The sequence below is a fragment of the Lagenorhynchus albirostris genome, chromosome 2, assembly GCF_949774975.1.
Source record: "Lagenorhynchus albirostris chromosome 2, mLagAlb1.1, whole genome shotgun sequence".
NCBI lineage: Eukaryota > Metazoa > Chordata > Mammalia > Artiodactyla > Delphinidae > Lagenorhynchus > Lagenorhynchus albirostris.
This window is the reverse complement of record NC_083096.1, coordinates 151,154,627-151,167,073: the sequence shown is the minus strand read 5'-3', so window position 1 is coordinate 151,167,073 and position 12,447 is coordinate 151,154,627. Positions and strand designations below refer to the sequence as shown.

The 12,447-nt window shown below is 46.0% G+C and overlaps 1 protein-coding gene across 1 annotated transcript in view; it reads left to right on the top strand.

Annotated features, from left to right (window-relative positions):
* The window catches only part of CFAP57 (cilia and flagella associated protein 57), a 76,982-nt gene that overhangs the window by 6,739 nt on the left and 57,796 nt on the right, over window positions 1-12,447 (top strand). Inside the window, exons 2-5 of the mRNA XM_060142649.1 lie at window positions 1,005-1,321; window positions 2,711-2,997; window positions 4,958-5,165; window positions 8,194-8,346. Of these exons, the coding sequence (XP_059998632.1) occupies window positions 1,005-1,321; window positions 2,711-2,997; window positions 4,958-5,165; window positions 8,194-8,346 (965 nt within the window). The remainder of the gene's footprint in view (window positions 1-1,004; window positions 1,322-2,710; window positions 2,998-4,957; window positions 5,166-8,193; window positions 8,347-12,447) is intronic.

Below are 12,447 nucleotides of genomic sequence, written 5' to 3'. Positions count from 1 at the left end.
GAGTCCATCGTGTCACTTTCTAGCACAGCTTCCCCTGCCTCTCTCACCCGCCCCGCCCAGGGCTTGTATCAGGCCGAATTACTGTGAGGCACAGCCTGGGGCCTGTGATGCTTTTAGGGACCCAAGAAAATATTTTAATTTTAATTTATTTTAAAATCAGGAAAAAATGAATATAATACTAGTGAATCTAGCATGGATTATATTCTTCTTTAAACCAATGAGTCATAAAGTATCATTTTTACTATATTTTAATGGAGGAAGGGGCCCATGAAAGCAGAAGTGCCTAGGGCCCATGACAATTATAATGCAGACCTGATTACATTACCCAAATAAAGCATTTGCAGTTTAATTTTTACTCGACCACCAGATATCGCCTCTTTATTCCTGAAAAATGGATAGAATGCATCCCTCCTGGTTTCGAAGGAAGCACGGGCTTTACCATAAAGCCCATTCAGCAGACCTCTGCATCTCTCAGCCAGAATGTCACATAGATCACTTAACTGCAAGGGAGGCTGAGGGATCTAGTGGTTAGCGTCCCAGCCTGGAAAGTGGAGGAAGAGTATTGAGTGCTGACTGCTCAGGGCATAAAGGCCTCTGATCTGACCCTACTGCATGCTCCAGACCCATCTTTGGTCACCCCTGGCTCACAGGGCATGCTCAGCCATCTCCCACCATGTACAGTTCCCCCTCCATCTGTACCCTTTCTCACATCCACACTTTTGCCCTTCCTGACGTGCCCCACCCCCACCCCCCCGCCACACTTCATCTTCCTTCAGGAATCCTTCCCTGACTTCTCCTCCCACCACGGCCTCAGTGAGGTGCCCATCCTAGTTATTTTCATAATAGCCCAGACACAGTTGCCCCGAGGGACACAGGGATTGACAATGACCTGTTTCCGCACTTTTCTCCTGTTGCCTCGGCAGTGCCCACCACAGTGCCTGGTTCATGCTGAATCTTGGTGAATGCATGATCTCCCCTCACCAGCTCCTCTCCTTTGTTTGCAGGCTCAGACAAGAGTCAGGGCATGTTGGCCTTGTCCATCAGTCCCAATCGGCGATACCTCGCTATCTCCGAGACTGTGCAAGAAAAACCCGTCATCACCATTTATGAACTGTCAACCGTTCCTTGCCGAAAGCGCAAAGTCCTTAATAATTTTGACTTCCCAGTTCAGAAGTTCATTTGCATGGCTTTTTCTCCAGACTCCAAATACCTCTTGACCCAGACCTCACCTCCAGAGTCAAACCTTGTCTATTGGCTGTGGGAAAAACAGAAAGTAATGGCCATCGTTAGAACTGATACTCAGAACAATGCTGTCTACCAGGTACCACCCAGCACGAGAAGTATGGTGCAAATTATTAAAAAGTAGTACAAGCTGTCCCTCATTGAATGCTTTCTGTGTGTCAGGGTTAATGCTAATTTCTTAAAATGCATTTTAAAATTTGCCTCACAACACCATATAAGGTATGCATAATTATTGTCTCTGTTTTAAAGATGAAGGAACTGGGGCTCCAAGAACTTAGCAGGGCCAGGACTCCCTGACTCCAGGGGCTGTGTTCTTCACTTTGGCCCAGAACTGTTTTCTGGTCCCAGGTCAAGCCCAGAGGCAGGTTGATCAAACTTGCTGTCTCTCCCTGATCCTGGCCTCTTCCGGGCAGCATTGCGGGGCAGTGGGAAGACTTCAGGAAGGTGGTGTGAAGTGGTAGGTCTTTAGGAAGCTGTCCATGAAATCGCACTTACGTGGGGAGCAGACATTTCTATCGTGGTTTGAGGGCAAAATGAAGAGGATGTGTTGGGGGGCTGGTTGGGGCCCAAGGAGGCTTTTCTTGGAGCAGTCAACCTGGTCTAGGATCTAGTGCTCAGTTTTCCAAGTCCAGGCACTCAGTTCTGTTCATGTTCAGAGATATTGGCTAGTCAGCATCTCGGGCACAGACTCCGTTATTCTCACAAGAGTCTGGCTTGTGAACCAGCATGTCACAACCAGAACACACAGCATTTAACCAGTGTATTTCCTCCCTGGTAACAGAGTCCTTGGGAGATGAAATTAGTAGTCAGAAGGTTGTTTGCTGATCACGGAATCAGAGCAAAGGCAGGTAGAGCCGGAAGATTATTTCACCCAGGTCACAGTAAGGCATGATATGGCATCCTATTCAGAGCAGGGAGCACCTCCTCTCAAACAGATCCAGGAAACATTCATTGGATGCCTGCGCTGAACCCGGCACTGGGGATAGAGAGATGAAAAAGCCACAGCCCCACCAGGTGCTCACCATCCAGTGGAGGTGACAGGTTGACTGCCCATGACTGCGCATTGGGATGAGGGTAGAGATAAAGGAAGTTTAGTCCCTGACATGTGGTTCCTTCGCCCTGAACAGGGCACATAAACCTGCCAAACCCTCATTTTATGCTTCCAGCTGAGCCTTCATTCCATTTTGTTGGCACAGAGTTTGGTGATTGTCAAGACCTGCTCATCTTGCTTTTTGGCCTTTGTCAGATGACTTTTGAAGGTTTCCTAGGTTAAAGACTCATGGGCTGTACAAATATAATGGATATAGATCTGTCCTCTTGTCAAATATGGTCTTAAAATTATATGATTTAGTGATATTTAAAAGATCCTATGAGCTACCTGGGATAACTCGTAATTAGTAAAATGGGAAATAATGCAATCAAGTTTAGTTTTATATATCTTTTTCTTTAATTCCTTCCCATTTTACAGGTGAGCTTCAATCCCCAGGATAGCACTCAGATTTGTGTCACTGGAAATGGGATGTTTAAGCTGCTCCGTTTTGCTGAGGGAACCTTGAAGCAAACTAATTTTCAGAGGGGAGAACCCCAAAACTATCTCGCCCACACTTGGGTGTCTGACGACAAGATTGTTGCTGGCACTGATACAGGCAGGCTCTTCCTCTTTGAGTCTGGAGATCAACGCTGGGAGACAAGTATCATGGTCAGGGAGCCCACCAGCCAGACGAAGAACCTGGGGGTGATCCAGGAATCCGAGAGGTAACGGCGCCCTCTGGGCAGGAGCTCTTGGAAAAATACACTCATCATGGTAATAGCATTACACCAAAAACAGCATTCTTTAAAAATCACTCCTATCCCCTCTACCTTAAAAATCAATGATTTTCATTTTCCCTCTGCCTTTCTAGTGTTCTTCCATATTCAAGCACAAATTTGAAAGTTATGACCGTAACCTAGATACAATCCTTTTTATTTTTATACCTAACCTCATTTTATAAACGTTTTAGTATGACTAGTCTTCAAAACAACAGATTTTCAAAAATATGTTTTCTAATGGCTGCCTAACTTACTGAATCAATTAAATAAATGTCCACCAAGCCCTTGCAGTGTGCAAGGCATCTTGCTAGGTGCTGGGGACACAGGTCCATGGGACCTTACAATTCAGTGGGAGGCACCAGACCAACAAGGAAGTGCAAGGAAATGTTGTCGGTCAATCTGACAAAGCATATGGGCTAAAGTGGGGGGTCAGGATAGAGCTGTCTATTTCACCTCTACTGCAACCAAGAACAGTCGTATCTCACCCATATTGGAAAGTACCATTGTGTGTTCTAGACACTGCCTTAAGCACTTTATCTATATCCTCATTTGAGTCTTACCCTAAAAAGTATATATTATTATCATGCCCATTTTATAGATGAGGAAACTGAGGCTCAAAGAGGTTAAGTGCCTCACCCAGTATCACAGCACTGTTAAATGACAGGTCAGGATTCAAACCCAGACCTGTCTGACCCCAGAGCCTGAGCCCCCAACCACAATGGCACACTGTAGATGCCTCTTCCTCAGTGACTTTGGTTTCACCCATTTTCCCCACCCTCCATGCCAATGACGTCTCCTTTTTTATCGTGATTATGTTGAGAACTTCCTAATAAGACCATATGCCCTCCAGTTTTCTGGGTTCACCATCCTTCAGTGGGTCCAGGGCTCCAAAAATAAAGCTCAGACTCCTGAGCCTGGCCCACATGTCCCTGCTGCTCGGACCCTTCTTTACATCTGCAGCATCAGCTCTTACCTCTGTCTACCGCACATGCCCCGTGTACCCTCCTGCTTCTGGGCTTGGTCTGCCCCCACCCCGACCCCACTCCCCCGGACATAGACACATGCCTGACACAGTCCTCTTTGTCCTTCACATCTCAGCTGGGAGCTCTCAGCCTCTGCTCATCTCAGATAGGTGGTCCTCCTCTGTAACTGTCCTCAGAAAACCCTTGTTAGCTGCTGACTGGTTGCTCCCATCCTACTCAGCTGCCCTTAACAGTCCTTATCACATACCTGCTAGACCATCAGCTTCTCAGGGCAGGAACTGTGTCAACTTATTTACCATTGTTTCACAGAGCTGTTAACACAGCATAACTGCAGTAAATGTTATATGAATGAATGAATGAGTGAATGAATGAAAGAGAAACAATGGAAGGAAGGGAGGAAGGAGAAGGGAGGCAGGGAGGAAATGGAAACCTGGATTCAAATCTCAGCTCTTGGGACTTCCCTGGTGGTCTAGTGGTTAGGACTCCACGCTTCAACTGCAGGGGGCACAGGTTCGATCCCTGGTCAGGGAACTAAGATCCCACATGCCTTGCAACAAGGCCAAAACAAAAAACAAAAAAAACAAAAAACAAAAAAACCCAAGTCTCAGCTCTTCCCCTTCTAATTTTGTGATCTTGGAAACAACCCCTCTGAGCCACTTTTTTCCAAACAACAAAATGAATATGATAATAACAATGAAAACAGTGACCACACAGGTTTGCGAGACTTCCTCATAAATGCACAACCTTCCATCTTCCATGGAGCTCGGGTAGCATTCCCAGCCAAAGGGGAGCATTTGGGCCGTGGGAAAGGGGCTCACGCTGGTTTCTCCCACACCCAAGGACAGCCCTTCTTTCTCATCCCTAGCAGGATTCATCTCCTTGGAATCGTCTCTGTTATCTTTACATGCTGTCTTCTTTTCCAGCCTGATCGAATTTCCAACAATCACCTCCCCAGTCCCTTCCTACAAGCAGGTCGTGATGGCCAGCAGCCACCACCAGCTGTCCCCGCCCCAGGTGTCTGCCATTGCAGCCTATTCCAAGGGATTTGCCTGCTCTGCTGGGCCAGGGAGAGTTCTACTGTTTGAGAAGATAGAAGAGAAGGAGTTTTACCGTGAGAGCAGGGAAATCCGGGTAAGGAGGGGAGGAAGAAGCAATACTGGGGTCCAATTGGCATTTGTTCTCTGATAGCAGAGCACTGACAGGGCGTCTGGTGCGGGGAGAGGGGCTGAGGGCTGAGCCATTTGTCCTGAGGGGAGTTTTAGGATGGGCTGGGCAGAAATGGGGTATAGAATTAGGGAGATCCGGATCTGACTCCTGGGAGAGGGCTTTGGCAAATTCTATTTTCTCTTTGAAGTTCAGTGTTCCCATAATGTATATTGATATTTAATGTCAAGAAAACTACCTGGTACACAGCAAGCATTCAGTAAATATTCGGGGAATAAGTGATACAAACTCTTGTGGAGAGAGAGCTTATCTGGTTGCGGAAGAACCAGGAAGGCTTCAAGGTGTTTGAGGATAATCTTTGAGGAAGGGTCATAGAGGATGGATAACATTTGACAGGAAGAAACAGATCAGGAATTCCAGGTGAAAGGAACAAAATTAAGCAAAGTCACCACTGACAGGGAGCAGGTGGTGTGTTTGTGAGACATCTGTTTCCCCGTGGAGGAGCCTGAAGTCACTTGAAGGGGAAGAGAGGAGCTAAGGCTGGTGAAAGATGGCAAAGCCAGCCTGAGGAGTGTGTATGTACATCAGCAGGCATCCTGTTTTCAGTGAAGAAGCATTATGCTTCAGAAAAGTAATCTGCCTGTGATGCATGGTGCGGGCCATTTGGGGGCATTGGATATGAAGTGGTTAAAGACACAATGAATGAGTTAGACTTGACTCTGAGGTTTTCTGGCTGAGTGACTTCACATGAGTTGCTGAATCTAGCAAACCTGTGTCTCTTTGTTAAGGAACTAGCCTATCCCTTGTGGTTATCGAAAGGATTAAACGACATCTCTGTAATCACTGATGCAGTGCCTGTGCTTAATAAATGATACAAGTTATTATTGCCACTGTTAGGAATCAGTTCTGAGGCTTTTTTGTTACTGAAGTGAAAAGGCAGCGAGGTCTAGGATCACAGCAGTGGGAAGCAGACAGAGCCTTTGTGAAGGTTAAGTCTGTAGGATGTTCCCTGAGCAGATGTGGGAGGCCAGAGATAAGGAGCTCTCAGGGAAGATGCCCAGGCTCCTGTGCTGGGTGCTGGGAAAGGATGCCACGGCACGAGAACTGGAGGTGAGAGCAAGATGGGTGGGGACTTGGGGGGACCACTGTGAGTTTACTTTGCCTATAAAGCAGGTCATTCTTTTGTGTGTTTATTCATTTAACAAATATTTATTGAGTTTACTCAATGTGCCAGGCTCTATGCTCGGGGCTGGGATACAGATGAGAAGTAACCACACTAGGACTTGCCCTTAGAGCTCAGTCAACAAGTAAACAAACAAATATGAACAGATTGTTGGATGAGATCCATTCTGTGAAGAAAATAAAGCCAGGAAAGGACAGAGTGCGAGAGGGGCTTCTGTTCTAGAGAGAGTGACCTGGGCAGGCCTCGCTGAGGAATGTTGACATTTGACCAGAGACAAGGATAAAGTGAAGCAGTTGGATATGTGGTTTAGACCTTGGGAGTGAGATCGATGTATCCACCACACACACACACACACACACACACACACACACACACACACACACACACACACACACCATAGCACTTGGCTTGTATCTGGCACATAGTCAATACTATTTTAAGTATTTATTATTGCAATTACTTTACTACTATTGTTTTCATTGAACCCTTATATTAGGTAAAAATCACTGAGAGAGAAAATATAGAGCCAAAAAGAGAACTGAGGACAAAACTTAGCATTTCCTAATTTCAAGACTGAGACGGGATGAGAATCCAGCAGGGCACTAACAAGGTGTCGTCCTTCACTCATTCAGTCAACAAACGTCCGTCGTGCAGCTATCACGGGCCAGGCTCTGTGGTGTGGCCTGCAGTGGGTGAATCAGACATGGGCGCTTCCCTTGTGGACCTCGCTGTCTGGGGGAGGACCGTGAGGCCACACCGCGCAGTCAGGCACCTGCTATGTGTCAGGCACTGCTCCAAGCACCAGGAGACAGACGTGGGGACAGACACGGTCCTCGGTCTGCGGGCTCCCGTTCTACTTTATACAGTGTGATGCATGTAACAGCAGAGGGAGCCCCGGGTGCTGTGAGCACATTGAGGGAACATCAGGGCCCACTCAGCCCGGGGTGGTCAGGGAGGGCTTCCCAGAGCCCTTGCTGTTCTGGTGAGGCAGTGAGAGTAGACTTCATGAGGACGGGTTAGGGGGTACATAGGAAGACAGGACTCCAGGCAGGGGCAGGGCAGCACAGGAGGCCAGGGCCTTCTAGGGAGGAAGGTGCCAAGGTCACTGCTGCAGGCTCTAGAAAAGCCTAGAAGATGAGGGCCGAGCAGGGACATCAGGCTTTGGTGATGTTTATGAGAACAGTTTCAGTAAATGATGCGGTGGAAGCCACATTATAAGGAATTAAGAACTGAGTGGGTGGTAGGGAAGTGGAGATGGTACGTGCAGACCAGCCTTTCAATAAGTTTGGTTGTTAGTGGAAGGAGAGAAATAGCAGGGAAAAGGAAATCTAGTTTCATCCACTAGGAACTCCCGGCCCTCTGAGACCGCTGCAGGAGCTGTGTGACCTCTTCTCTTCTCTCTGCCCTGTCACCCACTCCACGTGGTAGAAGGGCTGCCACCTTCCCCTCTACTGCCCTGGAGCACACACTGTGTACCTGATGCAGGTGGGCGCCCACACTGGGCTCCCAACAGCTGGGCGAGAGTCGGGGTTAGACTAACGCTGGTTGTGAGGGGGGATCTCAAACTGAGACGTACAGATGGATCCGTTTGACCTGTGCTGCTGCCTTATTATTCAGCCACTAATCACTTAAAGGTGAGTAGGAAACCCACAGAAACGGAGGCCCCTCAAGCCCTCCCTTCTCCACATCTGAGGAGGATCCAGGAAGCATGGTCAGGAGTCTATAAGCTACAGTATCTGAGAGAATCTGAAAGCCCGAGGACACCCTGACAATGTGAGGGCATTGCTGACCGCTGTTCTGTGTCTTGGGCAGATTCCTGTGGACCCACAGAGCAATGACCCGAGTCAGTCAGACAAACAGGACGTGCTCTGCCTGTGCTTCAGCCCCTCTGAGGAAACGCTGATCGCCAGCACCAGCAAGAACCAGCTCTACAGCATCACCATGTCCCTGATGGAGATCAGCAAGGTGAGTCTCCCAGCAGCGCTTCCTTCCAGCCCGGGGACTGGTCACCATGTGGGAAAATTTTAATCCAATTCCTAAGTGCAGGCTCACTCACCACTTCATAACAGAGCAAAAGAAACTCAAATTTCAAGTTGTCCGTGTAAGGAGCGCTCCGATACCCTGGGCGGCGGGCAGAGGGGTGCCCGGGAATGTGATTGCTGCCGCCTCTTTGGAGAACACCCTGGAGACATCTGTCAGATTTAAATTGTACCTGTCTTTAACCCAGCAAACAAGTGTACTTCAGGTATTTAATGTACGGCTATACCTGCTTCTGTGCACAGAGATGTATATATGTAAAGGTTTATCATTGCTTTTTGTTTTTAAATAACAAAGAAAGCCAATATGAATACACTGCAGACATTGCAACAAAAAAGCGGTATTAAAGATAAAAAGAATCACTTTGTACTTATAAAAGGTTCACTTCATCAAGCAGACATTAGTTTTAAATTTGTATGCACCTAACAGCATGGACTCAAAATATATCCAGCAAACTTTGGCAGAACAACAAGGAAAATAAACCACCTACAATCGTAGGAGATTTTAATATATCTTTCTCAGTAATGGTGGTTTTCTAAATAACAGCTGTATTGAGTTATAAGTCATTATACAGTTCACCTATGTAAAGTGTACAATACAATGGTTTTTAGTATATTCACAGAGTTGTGCAGCCATTACCTCCATCAATTTTAGAACACTTTCATCACTTAAAAAAAATATATGCCCTTTAGCTATTATGCTCCCACCATCCCATCTGCCTCCCTCCCAGCTGTAGCCAACCACTACTGTCTTGTGTCTGTATAGATTTGCCTTTTCTGAACATTGCATACCAATATGTGGACTCTTGGGACTGGCTTCTTTCACTTAGCACAATGTTTTTAAGTTTCATCCATGTGGTACCATGTATCAGTACTCCACTCCTTTTTTATTTTTGTCTGCGTCGGGTCGTTGAGGCATGCAGTATCTTTCGTTGTGGTGCTTGGTATGCAGGATCTTTTGTTGGGGCGCTCGGGCTTTTCTCTAGTTGTGGCATGTGGGTTTTCCCTCTCTAATTGTGTCGTGCAGGCTCCAGGGCGCGTAGGCACTGCAGTTTGCAGCACGTGGGCTCTCTCCTTGAGGTGCATGAGCTCAGTAGTTGCAACGCATGGGCTTAGTTGCTTCACAGCATGTGGAATCTTAGGTCCCAGATCAGGGATTGTACCTGCGTCCCCTGTATTGGAAGGCAGATTCTTTACCACTGGACCACCAGGGAAGTCCCTTGTACTCCATTCCTTTTCATGTCCAAATAATATTCCATTGCATGGCTGTACCACTTTTGTTGGTCTAATCATCAGTTGATGAACAATTGGGCTGTTTCTAACTGCTATAAACATCTGTGTACAAGTTTTTCTGTAGACATATGTTTTTATCCTTCTGGGTGTATACCTAGGAGTGGAATTCCTGGGTCACGTAGTAACTCAATATTTAAACGTTTAAGGAACTGCCAGATAGTTTTCCAAGGTGCTGCACCATTTATATTCCTATCAGCTGTGTACGAGTGTTCTCATTTCTCTCTGTTTTTACCAACATTTGTTCTTATCTGATTTTTAAATTACACTCACTCCCTCCTGCAAGAGCACTGGAATCACAACTAACTGCTGAACAATCATCAACAGGAAGACACTGGAACACACCAAAAAAGATACCCCACATCCAAAGACAAAGGAGAAGCTGCAATGAGATGGTAGGAGGGGTGCAATCACAATAAAATCAAATCCCATAACTGCTGGGTGGGTGACTCACAAACTGGAGAACACTTATACTACAGAAGTCCACCTACTGGAGTGAAGGTTCTGAGCCACACATCAGGCTTCCCAACCTGAGGGTCTGGCAACGGGAGGAGGAATTACTAGAGAAACAGAGTTCGAAGGCTAGCAGGATTTGATTGCAGGATTTCAACAGGACTGGGAGAAACAGAGACTCCACTCTTGGAGGGCACACACAAAGGAGCGTGTGTATCGGAACCCACGGGAAGGAGCCGTGACCCCACAGGAGACTGAATCAGACCTACCTGCTAGTGTTGGAGGGTCTCCAGCAGAGGCAGGGGGTGGCTCTGTCTCACCGTGAGGACAAGGACACTGGCAGCAGAAGTTCTGGGAAGTACTCCTTGTTGTGAGCCCTCCTAGAGTCCGCCATCAGCCCCACCAAAGAGCCTGGGTAGGCTCCAGTGTTGGGTCGCCTCAGGCCAAACAACCAATAGGGAGGGAACCCAGCCCCACCCAACAGCAGACAAATGGATTAAAGTTTTACTGTGCTCTACCCACCAGAGCAACAGCCAGCTCTACCCACCACCAGTCCCTTCCATGAGGAAACTTGCACAATCCTCTTAGATAGCCTCACCCACCAGAAGGCAGACAGCAGAAGCAAGAAGAGCTACAATCCTGCAGCCTGTGGAACAAAAACCACATTCACAGAAAGATAGACAAAATAAAAAGACAGAGAGCTATGTACCAGATGAAGGAACAAGATAAAACCCCAGAAAAACAATGAAATGAAGTGGAGATAGTCAACTTTCCAGAAAAAGAATTCAGAATAATGATAGTGAAGATGATCCAGGACCTCAGAAAAAGAATGGAGGCAAAGATCGAGAAGATGCAAGAAATGTTTAACAAAGACCTAGAAGAATTAAAGAACAAACAAACAGAGATGAACAATACAATAACTGAAATGAAAACTACAATAGAAGGAATCAATAGCAGACTAACTGAGGCAGAAGAACGGGTAAGTGACCTGGAAGACAGAAGGGTGGAATTCACTGCTGTGGTACAGACTAAAGAAAAAAGAATGAAAAGAAATGAAGACAGCCTAAGAGACCTCTGGGACATTAAAGGCAACAACATTCACATTATTAGAGGTCCCAGAAAGAGAAGAGAGAGAGAAAGGACCCGAGAAAATATCTGAAGAGATTATAGTTAAAAAATTCCCTAACATGGGAAAGGAAATAGCCACCCAAGTCCAGGAAGTGCAGAGAGCCCCATACAGGATAAACCCAAGGAGAAACACGCCGAGACACATAGTAATCAAACTGGCAAAAAGTAAAGAGAGAAAAATTGTTGAAAGCAGCAAGGGAAAAAAGACAAATAATATAAAAGGGAACTCCCATAAGGTTAACAGCTGATTTCTCAGCAGAAACTCTACAAGCCAGAAGGTAGTGGCATGACATATTTAAACTGATGAAAGGGACGAACCTACAACCAAGACTATTCTACCCGGCAAGGATCTCATTCAGATTCTATGGAGAAATCAAAAGCTTTACAGACAAGCAAAAGCTAAGAGAATTCAGCACCACCAAACCAGTTCTACAACAAATGCTAAAGGAACTTCTCTAAGTGGGAAACACAAGAGAAGAAAAGGACCTACAAAAACGAACCCAAAACAATTAAGAAAATGGTCATAAGAACATACATATAGACAATTACCTTAAACGTGTATGGATTAAATGCTCCAACCAGAAAACACAGGCTCGCTGAATGGATACAAAAACAAGACCCCTCTATATGCTGTCTACAAGAGATGCACTTCAGACCTAGGGACACATACAGACTGAAAGTGAGGGGATGGAAAAAGATATTCCATGCAAATGGAAATCAAAAGAAAGCTGGAGTAGCAATACTCATATAAGACAAAATAGACTTTCAAATAAAGAATGGTACAAGAGACAAGGAAGGACACTACATAATGATCAAGGGATCAATCCAAGAAGAAGATATAACAATTATAAATATATATGCACCCAACATAGGAGCACCTCAATACATAAGGCAACTGCTAACAGCTATAAAAGAAGAAATCGACAGTAACACAATAATAGTGGGAGACTTTTAACACCTCACTTACCCCAATGGACAGATCATCCAAACAGAAAGTTAATAAGGAAACACAAGCTTTAAATGACACAACAGACCAGAGAGATTTAACTGATATTTATAGGACATTCCTTCCAAAAACAGCAGATTACACTTTCTTCTCAAGTGCGAATGGAACATTCTCCAGTGTAGATCATATCTTGGGTCACAAATCAAGCCTCAG